At 45.4% G+C, this 16,808-nt stretch overlaps 4 protein-coding genes across 9 annotated transcripts; 1 reads left to right on the top strand and 3 right to left on the bottom strand.

The window, feature by feature from the left end:
* Positions 1–1,007: 1,007 nt before the first annotated feature.
* On the top strand, positions 1,008–3,965 carry LOC120952356 (uncharacterized). 4 transcript variants are annotated; one of them, XM_040371636.2, is made up of 6 exons: positions 1,008–1,333; positions 1,713–1,730; positions 2,041–2,052; positions 3,024–3,119; positions 3,356–3,665; positions 3,757–3,965. In XM_040371636.2, the coding sequence occupies exons 1-6, from the start codon at positions 1,240–1,242 to the stop codon at positions 3,764–3,766; spliced, it is 540 nt and encodes a 179-aa protein (XP_040227570.1). In that variant the 5' UTR covers positions 1,008–1,239; the 3' UTR covers positions 3,767–3,965. The 4 variants fall into 4 exon arrangements, with proteins under 4 accessions (XP_040227570.1, XP_049462054.1, XP_049462055.1 ...); XM_049606097.1 differs by lacking the exon at positions 2,041–2,052 and having other exon boundaries at positions 1,009–1,333; XM_049606098.1 differs by lacking the exons at positions 1,713–1,730; positions 2,041–2,052 and having other exon boundaries at positions 1,010–1,333.
* Positions 3,966–4,807: 842 nt separating this feature from the next.
* Positions 4,808–7,586, bottom strand: LOC120961377 (adenylate cyclase, terminal-differentiation specific-like). The gene is made up of 4 exons (XM_040385087.2): positions 7,174–7,586; positions 7,013–7,096; positions 5,572–6,804; positions 4,808–5,509 (listed from the first exon to the last, which is right to left on the bottom strand). The coding sequence occupies exons 1-4, from the start codon at positions 7,250–7,252 to the stop codon at positions 5,463–5,465; spliced, it is 1,443 nt and encodes a 480-aa protein (XP_040241021.2). The 5' UTR covers positions 7,253–7,586; the 3' UTR covers positions 4,808–5,462.
* A 3,519-nt stretch (positions 7,587–11,105) lies between these two features.
* LOC120949444 (bromodomain-containing protein DDB_G0280777-like) lies at positions 11,106–13,463 on the bottom strand. 2 transcript variants are annotated; one of them, XM_049611239.1, is made up of 4 exons: positions 13,239–13,463; positions 13,081–13,167; positions 12,443–12,825; positions 11,106–12,373 (listed from the first exon to the last, which is right to left on the bottom strand). In XM_049611239.1, exons 1-4 carry the CDS (start codon positions 13,318–13,320, stop codon positions 11,948–11,950), a joined length of 978 nt encoding a protein of 325 aa, XP_049467196.1. In that variant the 5' UTR covers positions 13,321–13,463; the 3' UTR covers positions 11,106–11,947. The 2 variants fall into 2 exon arrangements, with proteins under 2 accessions (XP_049467196.1, XP_040222685.2); XM_040366751.2 differs by having other exon boundaries at positions 11,106–12,825; positions 13,239–13,460.
* A 1,630-nt stretch (positions 13,464–15,093) lies between these two features.
* LOC120952620 (uncharacterized) lies at positions 15,094–16,543 on the bottom strand. Of its 2 annotated transcripts, none has more exons than XM_040372039.2 (3): positions 16,209–16,543; positions 15,935–16,120; positions 15,094–15,848 (listed from the first exon to the last, which is right to left on the bottom strand). In XM_040372039.2, the coding sequence occupies exons 1-3, from the start codon at positions 16,291–16,293 to the stop codon at positions 15,244–15,246; spliced, it is 876 nt and encodes a 291-aa protein (XP_040227973.2). In that variant the 5' UTR covers positions 16,294–16,543; the 3' UTR covers positions 15,094–15,243. The 2 variants fall into 2 exon arrangements, with proteins under 2 accessions (XP_040227973.2, XP_040227974.2); XM_040372040.2 differs by having other exon boundaries at positions 15,094–15,830.
* Positions 16,544–16,808: the final 265 nt, after the last annotated feature.

The raw sequence follows: 16,808 nt of genomic DNA, 5'->3' as shown, positions 1-16,808 counted from the left end.
CGACGACCCGTTTTACCGCGCACACTTGATTGATCGGCACACACCACCCAAAGCAGTAGGCCTTGTACTTTGTGCTGGAATCGATCCAGCTGCAGGGTACACTTTTGGAAGATCTTTTTTTATACAATCCATCCCTTTCCGTACTACTAGAGTGCGATTAGTGTTGAAGGATTTTGTTACATTCGGTTGTGTATCGGGCATATAAACGGACGAGAAGACATGTCGAGTGATGGAGAGCGAAGGTCACGATCATTATTTTCTCTTTGCAGACAATCGTGGCCGAGCCATTCTGGGGTCGTTACTGATGGGTGGGGACCTATGTGAACAATGCAACAAAAAAAGGAATAGCACTGGGGAAATACCCAGCCAACTATCTCTTTCATTGTAGTCATTTCCGTGTCACCTCTTGGACGGGCCCGTCCAGCCACAGACAACTGTAAAACGATCATAGCAGCGTCAGCGTCTGTGCTCTTAATGGGACAGCTTGAACGCCTAGCACTAGAAACAGTTAACCATTTCTAGAAACCTGCACGAAGAACATCCTCCAATCTCGTCTGTATACCGCTGACCCATGCCATCTTCAACCGACACTCATCGTCCGTTCCACCCATCCCACCCATGCATCCAAACGGTCAACGACATTTGAATAAGAAACGGCGCTTCTCAAGGATATGTTATGCTCGCTTCCTGACCTGACCCGTTCGGAAAACTTCGGAACATCGCGCACACAAACACAACCCACAACCCGATCGGCAAGTTGTGCGTAAAACTTGAACTTGAACGTGTGATCTTCAACGGCGTCCACCGGCCAGCGCGACAGCCCGAAAATAAAATCAACGTGACTCAATCAAGTCACCTTGCTAGACCACCGCTTCCCGCCGCGCGCGTGATCTTGTAATATCGTCCAAGCCGGCCGAACTGCAAAACATTACAACTTCTCCCCCCTAATGTTCCATGGGCGTTCGCGAGGAGCTGTTGTTTTGTTGGAGCAGGGAAAACCCGTGGAAGGGATGCTGCGACAACAGTGAGCTCGCAGCGCTAGGGACGACCGTGCCCAGCGCAGCATAAAAACCATTATTTGTCTATCGATTGAAAGCAGTTGCGCGAGCGTCGTCGGACGGAAAGCACGGAATCGCGTGATCGTGAAGTGACCGTACCACACTGTAACCCGCTGTTCGATTGTTGCTGTTTGATTGTGAAATCTGTGAAGAGTCACCACCGTACCCCCCCCGTTTCAGCATGAAACTGTTTGTAGTGTTGATGGCCCTGGTGGCCGCTGCGGTTGCTGCACCGGCGCCCCAGTTTGGCTTCGGATATCCCGGCTTTGGAGGAGGTATTACATCGTGAGATGGTTTGCTTTTGCCGCAAGAGGGCGCGCAGTGTGTAGCGAAACGCAGTGTGTAGTGAAGCCGCTGGGCTGGTAGTTTGGTATCGCAGTAGGCGGTAGGATCGTTGTTGGTGTAGCTTTTCCAGTCCCGAGCGCCAGTTGGGAGTCAGTTGTGTGGAAAACAACCTTTTAGCTTTACTACACTAACTGCTAGTTTAAGTAGTTTAATATAAGTAGTGAGTTAGTGAAAATTAACACATATTTTCCTTGTTTATTTTTCTGCCCGATGTTGCCGCTTTCGTAAAAATGGTGAATTTGGTGTGTCGATCAATTCGTCGGTAATATTTGTGTGAATGGAAAATTGTTTGCTTGTTCTACACCAAAGGAAAATTCTATCGGAAAGGTAGTCTGACAAAAAAAATCTGAGAAATGTCAAGAAAATAATACACTGTAAAATTGTCTCTATCCCCAACGATTATGATGCTGATTATGACGCGTGCTGCGGCGTGTGCTAATGTTTGCTTCAAACCAACCGTCTTTACTCAATCGTCTACGATCTGCTTCTCGAACACGATACACGAAATCGATACATCTCGCGCATATTTTGTGACCTTCCTGGCTTTCGTCGTGTTGCTTCGACATGCGAACACATGCACACACAAACACATACATGTCTATAAATGGATTCACACATTTAAACACACACAAATCAGCACTGCGTAGAGGTATGATAGTGTTCTTTGGTTACTGTAATTTTCCTTAAAATCCATTCCTGCTAACAAACGGACGCAGTACAAATCTTCGACATTTTTAATAATAAAGTTCTCAAACAACTTTGTTTTCCTCGCAAAACCAAATGGTTCTTTAATATTTATTTTCAAACCCCCATTTTAGCAATTTATTTTGCAACCACGTTTGGGTTTGAATTTAAAAAAAATCTCTTCTTTCGGCTCTCTCATCAATCATTTAAAAATAACAAACTACTTGACCAAGAATCACTTGGCAGAATCTCTTTTGGTTGTTTCTCTTTGTTGATCTTTACGCTTCCGCAAACAACCTGTGTTTGTTCGTGTTGTCATACAACCGATCGTCACCGGGGCGAAAACGATAAAATCCCACGCGTTGAATAAATTTCGTAAAAAGATCCCCAAAAATTCTTCAACATTTCACACCCCACCTGGCGTCATCTTAAATACGACAGTGATGCTTGCTACCTGTGGATGGTTATGGCGTGTGATGGAGCAATGAACGATGTACATGTCGCTCCTTCAGGGTGCTATATGATTGAGTTACCAATCGTCTTGACATCTTTAGCATGTCGTTTTGCCATCGTTTGTACGCATTTTTACGAGAGAATATGTTTACCATTCCATTGAAAGAATACGTTACGAGCAGACAGTGACCTTCGCACACAAGAAGGTCGGTTTGAGATAACGGGCATCTTTCGATCCCTTTTTGGATAAACCGTTTTATGTAAAGTGTTTGCTTTGTTGTTCAGTGTGCAAATTTATTTATTCTTTTACAAACTTGTAGTAGTCAAGATCAATTAGCGACTATATTCCTGAAACTGTATTGGTGAAGATCGTACTGCCTCCCTTCTCCAGCTCAAAATCCCTTCCAAAACTCCTCTTCCCGTAATTCTAGCTAAACGTAGTTTGCTACTAATCACTCCGGTGTAACGGTTCGGTTCTTTTAGGCTTTATTCCGGTAGCGGTTCCGGTTCCAGTAGCGGTAGCACCGATCGGTGTAGCGCCGGTCGGTGTACTAGCCCCAGTCGGATACGTAGATCCAGGTAATGGGTTTGGGTTCGTCGTCCCGATACTGTTGAAGTCTTTTTGCTCTTTGCGCTGATAGCAAATACCTGACGGAGGGGGAGCGTTCACCCATTTAAATGAAACTCAGTATTAATCATTTCGTGTGCATTGGTTTGTTTCTTCCTTTTCAAATCAAAAACAAAATCCTTCCGTGGGATCGTTTCGTGCCGAAAAGGATACCGACACCATCCACGCTACTATCGCCCATATCCAGGCCCCCACTATGGTGGACACTACGGTGGTCCGGTCGGTGGTCTGCTCGGTGGTGGTGGTGGTGGATTCTCCGGCAGCCAGGCTAACGCACAGTCCGCCTCCTTCAACATCGGTCTAGGCGGCATTTCGGGCTCGTTCAGTAACTCGAACGCTAACTCGTTCGGCGGTGGCCCTGGCGGTGGTTTCGGTGGATCCGGTGCACAGGCGTCGGCACAGTCTGCCTCGTTCGGCGGCGGTCTGGGAGGTTTCGGTGGTTCGGCCTCCAATGCCCAAGCGTCGGCTAACTCGTTCGGTGGAGGCGGCGGTGGTTTGTAAGTATCGTGTGCCAGTATTTAAACACTTTCCTTTCCAATGTTGGCTAATATTAACTAATATCTTTGTATTCGTGGTGCATTGTTGCAGGTTCTTCTAAGTGAAGCGACCCGTTTTGGAGTCTGTAAATAAGCAACGTCGCTAACGGGTAGCGATAGATGACACAACCCCTCATTTACATCGTCAAGATATTGGCCGTGAACGGAATCGGTCGTTCTCGGCTGCGCTGAAGCCATTTTCGTGTTGTAAGCTATTTCTATATGTTTATTTATGAATAAAATATCGTGGAAAAATTGAAACCGCCCTTTTGCTGCAAGTTTATTACACGTCAGCTTTTTTGTGTCGAAGGAGAGAGAGAGAGAAAGAGAGAGAGAGAGAGAGAGAGAGAGAGAGAGAGAGAGAGAGAAAAAAAACATACACGAAAAATACAACGAAACAGGTTAACAGCGTTACGCCCTTCGAATGTAGGCCATAGGTTTGTCCGGATCAAAAGACTTCAATGCGCTGGTGAATGTCACAAGAGACGAACCTTTTGTGTCCATTTTTTTTTTTTTTGAGAAATGATTTTTGTTGAAGTCATTTTGGGAAGATGAAATGCCGCAGTCCACTTAAAATGTCGTCAATAGTTTCGACCTTCTTATTGTCGCTTGTGTCCTTGGTAGTTGTGAAATGTAAGCTGTCATCAGCTGATCAACAATTTAGATTTTGCTATTCATAGATATCGTATATGATAAGGTACATTTTTTGTAGAGACTTTGAGCCGATTGGCCTCATACACCTTTTTCAATCGGTTGATTAATTCTAAGCTTAAAATCAAACGTTCTTCTTTGCAAGCCATTTGTGGATAAGGTACATTCAACTAAATATTTTTTTTGCCACTCAACAAGATTGCCACTAAAGCATGCAGAGCTTCACATAAGCTTATGACTTTTTCTTAAAGTTTTACACTACTTTTAGATGTTACTACTGTTTTTTTTGGTCCCACCGAATGTTCACCGAACCAATCAATACATCGTGGAGCAAAATCTAAAGAATATTCAATCAAAACTGTTAACGAGACACATAAAAGCCTTGAGGTCACTCTGTAATTGTTTTATCATGTAGTATTAAAATAGCCCAACGCTGAGTGCTAGACTTGTCAATCAATGAAAAGAAGGCAGGAGGTGATTAGAAGGGATATATTTTGGGCTCTAGTGTTCGAACTGTGGATAACCTCGACCACCAAAAATCGTTCAATCGATTTATTTACTACCCTTTACGCTAAAAGCTTCCTCCTTAGGCGACATTACAAAATATAAACCCCTAAAACAGGTTATCGATCCGCATTATTTACGTGTATCACCTTCACCTTCCCCTACATAGGTTAGAGTTTACACGAAAGACTTAACCACCTTCAACGTGTAGAACAAGCGACGAACCCAAAAAATGAGCTTAAATCCCAAATCATTTATCATGTGATTTGAAATATTTATTATTCCATTTAAATTTTATTGTTTTTATTCCAAACTATACATAGAGAGACATGAGCAAATTCCTAAAAGCTTGCTTTGAAAATCCCCAACAGCGCAACAAATAAATAATGCTTCATGTTGGGTGTACCATTCTGAGAGCATATTTTTATATTTCCTATTATTGTTTTTAACATGTGATGAATTAATTTGAATTCAAATGAAATGTCACGAACTATAAAGCATGCCTAGCATCTGTTGAACCACACGCTTGACTCATAAGCACACGATTGTTCGATCTGCTTCGCTGGTGATGGTACCGGTGCTAGGTGGCCCCATTCCATTCACTTAACCAAACAATCCACCAGTAAGCGCTCGTAATCCATTCGTGAAAGCTGAAAATAATAAGGATAAATTACTCATTGCACTCATTACACACTAACAAATTCATACGTACTGGATAGCAAACCTGAAGACCTGCCGCCGGAAGTGTTGGATCGACCGGTACTCGGCTGATAGTATGGCTGCTGCTGGGCCGGCTGCACATAGTACGGCTGCTGTTGGACGGGCTGTGCGTATGTTTGGACGTATTGTGGTTGGGGCTGGTAAACTACAGGCGCTGCTGTTTGGGCCTGATAAACTTGCGGCGCTGCTGTTTGGGTCTGGTAGACTTGAGGTGCTGCTCCTCCTGTTTGTGCTCGGTATTCAGCCAGAACCTGGCGATACTGGGCCAGCTCACGCTCGTACTGTGACTGAGCAGGGGCGGTTTGCACCGTTTGAGCCGGTGTGTATTGTGCTGTTGCGATGGGTTGCGGCTGGCTCACTACACGTGGTTGCTGTTGCTGCCTTATCACTTGTACTGGCTGCACTCTAGACACAGTGGGCTGCTGCTGCACGGTCTGCTGTCGCCTGATGGTTTGTGTCTGGGGAGCGTTTGTCCTGGTAGATTGAACTTGTTGCACTACTTGCTTACGTCTTACTACTTGAACTGGCTGCACTCTTGTCACGGTGGGCTGAACCTGCTGCACTACTTGCTGTCGCCTGATGGTTTGTGTTTGAGGAGCGTTTGTCCCGGTCGGTAGTACCTGTTGCACTATTTCCGTTCGCCTTGTTACTTGAACTGGCTGCACTCTTGTCACAGTGGGCTGTAGCTGCTGCCCTATCTGCTGTCGCCTGATGGTTTGTGTCTGGGGAGTATTTGTCCCTGTGGGTTGAAACTGCTGCACTAGCTGCTGTCGCCTGATGGTTTGTGTCTGGGGAGTATTTGTCCCTGTGGGTTGAAACTGCTGCACTATCTGCTGCCGTCTGATGAGCTGAGCCTGGGCAGCATTTGTCCCTGTGGGTTGAAACTGCTGCACTATCTGCTGCCGTCTGATGAGCTGATTCTGGGGAACATTTGTCCTGGAGGGTTGAATCTCCTTCACTATCTGCGGTTCCGTGATGACCTGATTCTGGGGAGCGTTTATCCTGGCTGGTTGAAACTGCTGAACTCTGCCAGCGGTGGGCCTAATCTGTTGGAACGTAGTCTGCTGAGCACGTGCCAAGTTTGGCTGAGCATTCTGATTTGGTAGCGGGTTCCTTATTCCTTGAGGTCGCTGAATTTGTTGGTCTGGAGCTTGAAAAACGGTTTGCACACTGAACTGATTACGCAATGACGTAATCGAACTGATGGCATTCGCCGTGCTGGGATCTGTAATCGGTTGAAACTTGCTGTTAATATTTGGATCTAACTTACTTTCACATTTTAATTTAGATCATTTAAAAGTAAGCTTTTCGTATTTCAAGGATCAAGGATGTATATAAAACACACATAAAATAACATAAGAGTTCAAACTGACTACAGATCATAAGTGTTCTGTGAAAATTAAGTTAAAATCTACTTATTAATTTCCACTTACTGTTATTATTTATTTCCACTTTGGCCACACGTGCTACCGATTGCTCCCTCACCACGTACTTTGAACTGCCTGCCTGCGCGAAAGCTAAACACAGGAAAGAACAAAAAGTATAAGTTACTCGTGCTCACGTGCACTTGCTATCGGTACCGTGTCCGTGTTACCTCCAAACTGTGGTGCACAGTTCGTCCTTTCGAGCAGCAAACACAGTCCTACAATGGCAAAGGCATACCAATGCTTCATCGTACGAATGAAGTTGGATGTGCCGCACGGAGATGTCAGTCGCAAACTAATGCACAATCGAGAGGCGACTTCAACACCGGAGGTCAGAATATTGGAAGAATAAACCGGTTTGTCTTGAAAAATTATGTCTAAAATATGGCGGGGTGCGATTTTTGGCGACTATCATCCACCCGAACTCACACGCAGTTGATGTCGTTTAGCTATGGAATTTACATTTTCCGAACCGGGTAGATAAAATAAAGTCACGGGCACTTTGCTGCTGGGAGGGAAATCGGAATCGGCCAGTGTGTGTATGTGTTTTAACTCGTTCTCCGACTCAGTGTACGATACCGGATGAAGTGCTGGCATGATAAGATGCTCACAGAGAGCCGATTGACGGTGATACTACCCCACACTGATAGTATGTATGTGTGTGTGATATAAATATGATAATAATGTTATGAACGTAAAAAACCAGTTTCTTATTCTAGAATATTTCTTTACAAGCGTAGAGCTTAGCCTAATCTTTTCTCAAGATTAGCATATCGTGGGCGATCTGTAGCATACGCCAATTTTGAATGGATGGATAGGCTCTAATTTCAAAAGCTTTCTAACTTCTCAGAAGATTCCCTTGTACCTACGATCTTACCATTTTTTTGGAATTTGGAACGGAATTTCTTTCATCTCGAGTTTATATTGGACCACAATTTTGTATTCAGAGGACATCAAGTGGTTATTTGAACCAAGAATAACAATGTAGGCTATTCCAGCGAGCTGGTTCGCAGCAAGGTCACTGGACTGTGTTTTGTCCTTGATGTTGCCAATAAACTGATCACGTCATAATTTTGTTTTTAGACACAATACAATTACAGTAGAATGTGTGAGTCTATTAATAAGTAGCACAGTGCGAAAGTAGCAAAAAAAGTGTTAATTGCTAGTTGTTAACAAACACGTGTAGATTGCCTCGTTAAATTAAATTATGCTACAATTGTAGCATAGATTTAGGCGTTAACAATCACATGATAAAGTGACCAAACTAACGAATCATTGCAAGTTCACGATGACATGCTGACTACATTTCAAAAGAGGCTTGTCATTTGTTAGATGTTATGGATTGGATAAGTCAGCTCTCAGTGCGTTGTGTCCGCACAGAACAAACATTAAACGTTGTGTACGGCACAAACAGAATATGTATTTATTCTACTCTTTGGTATGGGAAATATAAACTCGGGTAATAACATAACATAACAATAACATAAACGCAACACACACACGCAATGCGGGGAGAGGACGACTGGTCCTGCTCGCGCCGCGATCCTCATTGAGGACGTCACAGGATGACAGCCTTGCTGTCAACAGTGAGCCCTCAGGATGAGGCAGCGGTCTGTCCACAACATCTCCCCGTTTTAATTAAGCCGGTACGGCTTAAGCCAACGCAGCGGTTTTAATGTACTTAAAACCGGAGTGGCAAGCGTACGGCTCAAGTGGTGCTGTGTAAAACAGGGGGGAGGGGAGAGTGTTGACCGGCCTCCGTGTCTAACGCTCGACGGGATGAGCGTTGCGGGCTGCAACAGGGGGCAGCCGATGTGCTGCGCTCGCTCGTTCCGTTGCAGCCGCTGTGGTGTTATTGTTGTTGTTGTTGTTGTCGGTGCAACTGCAGCATGATGCTGTTGTTGTAGGCCGTTGCACCGGACGCCGATGATCCTGATGAGGCAGCTCTCCGGATGCTGCTGCCGTTGGGGCGTCAATGTGCGGCTGAGCAGGGGGCGGCCGTGGTGCCGCGCGCGCTTGGACTGCTCAGCCGGTACCGCTGCACAGGGGCGACCGTGACGTCGCTGCCGGTGAACTGCTGTGCAGGGCGCGCAGGATGATGGTGATGATGATGACGATGCGAGTGCACAGCGGGCGACCGTGATGCCGCGCACGACGACTGTGCACTCGGGACACATGTGATGGTGCTGCACAGGGGCGACAGTGGTATCGCCGTCGAGACGCACCTGTGCAGCTGGAGCGCCGGCGATGAAGACGCACAGGGGGCAGCCGAAATGCCTCAGCACTGTGCCTTATCGGGCTCCGCGATGATGCTGGTGCAGAAGGGCGGCTGTGGTGCCGCGATGACGATGCTGCACCAGTGTGTGTCCGATGACGCTGCAGCGGGCGGCGGTGATGCCGTGTGACAACGGTCCAAAGCGGAATGTCCCCTCGCCTTGTCCGGTATAGTGCTGCAGCGGAGTGAGGATCCCTTCGGGGCTTCGCGCAAACCCCCGAGCGTGCCCATCCTGCGCGATGGCGGTTGCGCGATGGTGGAACCGCGATGGTGACCTCCGTGCTGCGTCGGTCCTTTGTAGGATCCCCCCCTACGCGAGGAGGATCCCATCCTCGTCGCCACTGTTGTGTCCGCACAAATGAACGTAAACACGGTGTGTACGGCACAAACAGAATATGTATTTTAACAACTAATCTTTGGTATGTGTGATACAATAAACGCACGCAATGCGGGGAGAGGACGACTGATCTCTCTCGCGCCGCGATCCTCACTGAGGACGTCACAGGATGACAGCCTTGCTGTCAACAGTGAGCCCTCAGGATGAGGCAGCGGTCTGTCCACAACACAGTGGATGACAACTCACCTCAACCCGAGACGCCTCCCAGCACGATCACTATCGTTCATAACACTATATGGGATATTTTGGAACATTTAACATTAAACACTTACCAATCCATGTTTCGATCCATGACAATCCATGGGGCGGGCGCATGGTACAGTCGTCAACTCGAACGACTCAATAATATGCCCGTCATGGGTTCAAGCCTAGAATGGACCGTTCCCTCGTTGCAAGGATTGGCTATCCGGATTTGTGGTAATGAATTAAGCGTTGAAAGCCTGTATACGCCGGCATGTCCGCGTAGGACGTTACGCCAAACAGAAGTAATCCATGTTTAGCCACGCATATTCGTTTGGTTGATTGCTTGACGATCGTCAAATTCAGAACAGCTACGAAACCATTAAACCAACCGCACCATCCGACTGGTTCGACAGATCGTGTATACTTACAGGGTTTACCGAGTCACTTTTCTTTATGAATAGGATTATTCACCATTTGCAATAATTTTTATTACGCAGACTTTGAACCTACTGGCTTAAATGACTCGCAAAATGATACAGCTGTGGAACAGTATGGTTTTTTTTTGCAATTATTTTCCAGTTTTTCAACACGAACAGACCATTATTTGGAATGCATTTGACAGTGTTTTTACACGACAAAGCAATACTCGTGTTAGAGAAAATCGTATGGGGTGTTCTATTTACAAAAATGGCCTATATGTAATTCCTAATAAAGAATTATAAGAAAATATTACGAAGAAATGCTTATTTTCATGTAGAAACATGGACAACAACAACTAAAAGCTTCTATGGTCATTAAAAGCTTCTATTCTACTGTCAAACACATTCTGTTAATATCTTCTATATCTCCTGTTGGCACGATATAGACCACATGCGTTCTAGACAGAAGTAATGTTTGTAAACATCGATCTGTCAACAGCAGATCGACCTAACTCCCACTTTACCCGTCAGATGGCGTACTAAATACATAGAAAAGGACGACAGGGTTAGCTTGTGCGACAACTAGTTCTCCCAGAATAGGACCAATCAGGAAGCAGTTCAACTAGGGTCAAGTTCGCACAGCTGATCGAGAACAGGGCGCCATCGCTAAACGCAAAATTAGTCACAAATTAGAAAACGGATAGGCAACACCAATTTTAAAACTACGCTGCGAACATCACCAAAAGCTAGTTTGTGAATTTTGTCATCCTTTCTTTTTTAAACTCAAATATAGATTGCTACACACGTAGCAACATCTCCTATATAATTATTTATTTATTTATTTATTTATAGATTTGGATTATTTTGGCCTTATTATGTTCATGTTTCAGGATAATAAAAAGGTGTTTTTTCAGCAACTCGTCCTTATTTTATTTCCATCACAATGATTAAGCAGTTCCTCAACATGTCACAAAGCGCTGTCAAACTGAATTCAGGTTGTGGCGTATTAAAAACTAAGTAGAAAAACTTAAACAATATTGTCATGCAATTTGTCACAGTCGTTATGATACAGCCACTTCCCCCAAAGTCGATCGATAAGAGGAACGATAGTTGTAGTTAGTTGGGTACAACGGTTGCTTTAATTTATTTTACGATCATCTTGCTCAGTAATCTCTACAATATGGCAAAATCTTGCAAGAAAACCACCTATTTATGTCATTTTTGATAACCACTTCGATCGTCCCCGTATCGATCAAGCTTGGGAAAGTGGCTGATATTGTCACTTTGCAAACTGATACGAAAAACCCTGTAACATTTCGTTCGCAACTGGCCCAGCGGTCTGACACCAATCGAACAAGACATCGAACATGAAAAATGTATGAAATTTTACAGGTTCGGGACGCTGTTTGTCTTGTTAGTTCGAAATTCCTTAGCCAGACGAATGCAGATCAATAGCCTTAGACAGTCGCCTTGTGCTGACGCTGAACTGCCATAAGCGGTGGTGTGGCTGGTGGCCGATGCATCCTTTCCCTAGCCTTGCCTGTAAGCAATAGCGATCGCATCGACGTTGGTGCTACCAAACGTGTTGGGGAACATAGGATCAACGAATTCATCGGCCTATTCTACAAATCGTCGTTGACCGATGCCTAGATTAGTATTGAACCTGAGATTCACCCCTGACGGTACTGGACCAGCACGCGCTTGTTCTGCGACTGAGCAGGCGCATATTGCGCTGTTACGATGCGCTGTTGAGGCTGGCGTATTACCTGTGGTTGTTGCCTGATTACAAATGCTTGTTGAACTTTCGCCGTTGAAGCCGGCTGAACCTGTTGCGACAGCCTTATTACTTGAGTTTGTGGTGCACTTGTAAGGTAACCGATACGCTGAACCTGCTGCACACGTTGGGGCTGTTGTATGTAGACTCGTGTCTGCTGAGGGTTAGCACCGACCCGCTGAACCTGCTGCACACGTTGGGGCTGTTGTATGATGATTTGAGTACGCGGAGTGTTTGACCCGACTCGCTGAATCTGTTGCACTCGTTGGGGCTGTTGTAAGTAGATTTGAGTGCGTTGAGCGTTTGTCCCGGTTCGCAGAACCTGCTGCACAGGTTGGGCCTGTTGTAAGTAGATTTGAGTGCGTTGAGCGTTTGTACCGGTTCGCAGAACCTGCTGCACACGTTGGGGCTGCTGTATAATGATTTGGGTGCTCTTGGCGTTTGTCCCGGTTCGCTGAACCTGCTGTACACGTTGTGGCTGTTGTATGATGATTTGAGTCCGCGGAGCACTTGTCCTACTGGGCTGGACCTGCTGCACTATTTTCTGCAGCTTAATAATTTGAGTCTTTGGAGCTGATGCTACGGTTTGCTGAACCACACGCTGTGGCTGTTGTATGACTAGCACTTGCTGAACTCGTTTACTCGACTGTGCTGCGGTGGGTTTAATCTGCTGCACTAGTGACTGGAGATTCTGTATTGGTTGTCCGTTAATTAATATTTTAGGTTGCTGCACTGTCGGTCTTCTGGCAAGCGCCGTGGTGGCTTTTTTAGGATCTGTAATCGAGAAAAAGGTTTTATTGTTTGTGGGTACAATGTTTAAAAATGTAATTGTAGTATTGTTCATTATTGGTCGAATAAAGTTGTTGAAATAATTTTATATTTTAAGATCTTTCTTATGGTTGGATTGCGAAACCCTGTACTTTCTTTAAAAGAGAGGAAGTTGTTATAAAAAGATTTAATATTTCTAGGAACGTCCGGCAGATCCTATAACACTTCAACTTCACTGAAGATCATTTTGTTGAAACTCACCATAATTAGTATTTATTTCCACTTGGCTTACACGTGCTACAGAATTCTCCTTCACCAAATAATTCGCCGTTTTTTTCTGCTCGATAGCTGAACATAAAATCAATAAAGTATAAATCAATGGTGCTGCGGTTGCCTGTTGCCAGTGTTGTTCACTTTACCTCCTTTCTGCAACGCACAGTTCGTCCTTTCGAGCAGCAAACAAAGTCCTACAATGGCAAAGCCATACCTATGCTTCATCATGCAGATGAAGTTGGATCTGTGCCACACAAGGCCGTCGGTCGGAAACTAATGCGCGATCGAGAGTGTTGTACGAATCTAGCGACTACGGAGCTCAGAATGTAGGAAGGATAAACCAGTTTGTGGTGAGGAGTACTAATAAGTTCGAAGTGTTTTTAAGCTGGATCTGGTTACACTCTTATTTTGAAGTGTCAGCTTTGGGATTTCTTCCCTACTATAAGTAATTTCGCTACAGTGGCTTTTTCGTGCAAGTTTATAGAACCGAAAGTTCTTATCTGTCACAAAACATTTATGATGGGCAACTAGAGATAATGCTAGTTCGTCTAGTGTAAAAATGCATGAAAAATACACTTGAAGCATCTCGGCAACTCATTCTCCATCGAATAAAAACAAAAGGATTGATCCAAAAAGTGGTGAATTCCATCACATATGGGTACTGGCAAACAGACGACGAACGTCGATAGTTCACTTGTAAGCAATTACTTCTACCACATTTGTACATAAGTACCAAGAAACTCAATTATCTTAGGTATCTGGAGGGGGGGGGGGGTGTTTAAAGGTTTATCAGAACAACTTAGCGATAACCCAATTTTTTCACAAAATTCGTCAATCTTCGATTGAAAATGCTACAAACTTATTGGTACCCCTATTGGCGTTGTGCAATTTTGGGCAAATCTCTTCCGAATCCGAACTCACAGGTGGTTGATGCGTTTAAGCTATAAATTTTCCGGGTACCCATCCAAAACGGGTTGATAATATTAGACACACACACTTTGCCGTTGACAGAGAGGTTGGAATTTGCATGTAGAGTTGTGAACGTGTGTGTTTTACTTCCTTCTCGGACTATGTATACGATCGTGGATGAAGTCTTGGATGGCAAAGGTGACGAACGTAAAAAACGAGTTCTTTTGAAAGAAATTTTCTTTGTAGTAGTATGGCCTAGCTTAACATCCATACACATGTAGAATGTCGGGGGGCGCTCGTGTGGCACTTTTGAATGAATGTATCAACAAGTCATACACATGTGAAAGCAGCTTATATTAAAATGTTGCATTCCAACTTTTGCCTGTGATTTTGGTGTAGTTTTTCAGTTTCAGTGGTCGTAAAGTCAGTGGAAGATCTAGAAAGTGCGGTATCTGTCATGATGGCAGCCTGATAAGTTTGCTAACACAGACAAATTTCAATCGGTTTTGGAATTTTTGTCACACATATACGATCACATTTTAGATCCGAATCAGTTGTCTTTGGTGATTCGGTGATGCTGGACAGACTAGACTGTAGACTGCTTCGAAGCTTTGAGCATAGTCACTTAATTGTGTTTGTCCTTAATGTTGCAAATAATAACATTGAGAAATTTGATTCACCCAAAACAGAGGCGTTGGATGAATTTATTATTAGGCTTTAATTCATCAAAAACAGTGAGTTTTTGCATGGCGATATTATATAACCGTGCATCAGAGTTTTTTCAATTTCTGTTTGTCTAGGTCTTATGCTTAAAGAAAGACTGCATTTGACATAATACATCACGTATATTAACTAAAAGTCTGAATAACCTTACAGATCCATCAGTAGCCTCTGTCTTGGTTTACGAGCTGCAGTCATAGTTTATGCTAGTTGTCATCAATCACGCGTATATTGGATCATTTGGATTTCGAATTTAAATTACGCATCCGTTGCCTACATTTAGGCGTAAATATAGTATGCGATGGACTAAGTAACGAACCTTTTTACACCCTAGCTTACGAAGAAATAAACACTCAAAACATGGGCTCGTCATTCGTTAGATAAAGTAAACATTTATTAGGCCAGTCACATGCACATGCGTTCGGTTTATCGCTTGACGATCGACAAACGTTGAACAGCTAGGAATAAATTAAACCAACACACCGACAGCACCATCTTGCTGGTTCGACAGTATGCGCACTCTTAGTGCTTCGTTCGCAGCTTAGCCGGACGAATGCTGCGCTGCTGCTGTTGCTGTTGCTGCTGGTGCTGCTTCTGTTGCTGCAGCACAACAGCCCGCCGACGTTCCTCCGGTACCGAGGCTGGACTGCCGTAAGCGGTGGCATGGCTGGTAGCCGATCCACCCTTTCCCGTGCTGTAGCTGTTAGCAATAGCGATCGCACCGCCATTGGTGCTGCCAAACGTAACGGGGAACATGGGTCCAGCAGATCCTCCGGCGGGACGACCGGCCGAACCGCCACGACGCGTACCGAAGCTTACCTGCTCTTCATCCTCCTGATCGTCTTCAGCCGAGGCCGAATCGAGCTGCACGGTAACCTTCTTCTTGCGCTTGTCGGTTGTTGTCGGCACTAGCGGCGCAGCAGCAACAGCCGGCACATCCTCCAGCGGCTCCTCGTTGTCTAGCGCAAAGTCTAGCTCGCCCCCAGCATTTCCATCCTGCTCCAACTGTCCACCATCGTCGCTGAGCGGGATCTCATTCTCGGGCAGCGCGTCCGCTGGGTACGCATCGGCAAACGACTGCACCGAAGGGTAACCCTCCACAGCAGGATCTGCGGGTCGGCAGTCAGCTGTTAAATGGTAGCGAACGAAGACGAATGCCGCAAAAACGCGTTTGCGAAAAGTTTCTTCTCTTGCGTCACCAACAAAAACTTACCCTTGAGAATCGTACCGGTGGCGATGTTGTCTCCAGCGGCAAATGCGGCCACCCCGCTCGTTGCCGATCGACGTTGATAGTTCTGCCGTAGTCGCTGGTTCTGGTACATTGCGTGCTGATACATGGCGGTTTGCTGCAGCTGAGGGTACGCCATCACCGGAAGTGCATTGCGGTAGTACATGAACGCTGCAAGCCCAAGGGGGAAAAGAGAAAAGACAGTTGAATGGTCACTGGTTCGGAGCTAATGCACGGTACACCAACGCCGCAAACGCACCATTCTGCGGATAAGGATACGGATAGGCAAAGCAAAGCCCAACGCCACACAGCAACGCCAACACGGCAACGCTTGAGAACGACATGACGCCTAAATGTATGCCACACGCACTACACACGCCTTAATTCACACCGGTAACCACTCACTGCCGTTTGAAACACGTTTGAATGCGAAGCTACGCGAGCACGTTTGGAGAAAACTTTATTCTAAATCGTTGATTGGCTTCTGTTTTTCTTTAGCCTGAAAGTCCCGGGCAACAGTAACACACGTGGCTCGAATCTCGTGTCCACCGAGACTGATCTCCCAGCACCGACTGATAACCATCATGCCCGGGATCAACGCCTTTTATACCGATGGTTTGTGCCAACCGTCCGGCCCATCGGTGCTTTGGCCGGCCTCGTTGGTATGCAGCTCATGGGTAAGAGTATTATTGCCCATGTGTGTCTTCCTCCCATCCGTTCCGTCACACCGTCACTCACGGCGTACCGTGCAGATGTCGCCGATGTCTGCCGGTCGCTTCATTTCGTATGTACGGCTATTGATTTTATTAGATTTAGGAATAAATTTAAAACCAAACGAAGCTGTCCCAAAGTTGTGTTG

This window comes from Anopheles coluzzii, chromosome 2 (genome assembly GCF_943734685.1).
Source record: "Anopheles coluzzii chromosome 2, AcolN3, whole genome shotgun sequence".
NCBI classification, from domain to species: Eukaryota; Metazoa; Arthropoda; class Insecta; order Diptera; family Culicidae; genus Anopheles; species Anopheles coluzzii.
Note: the sequence above shows the minus strand (reverse complement) of the source record. Positions and strands in the feature narration are given on the sequence as shown.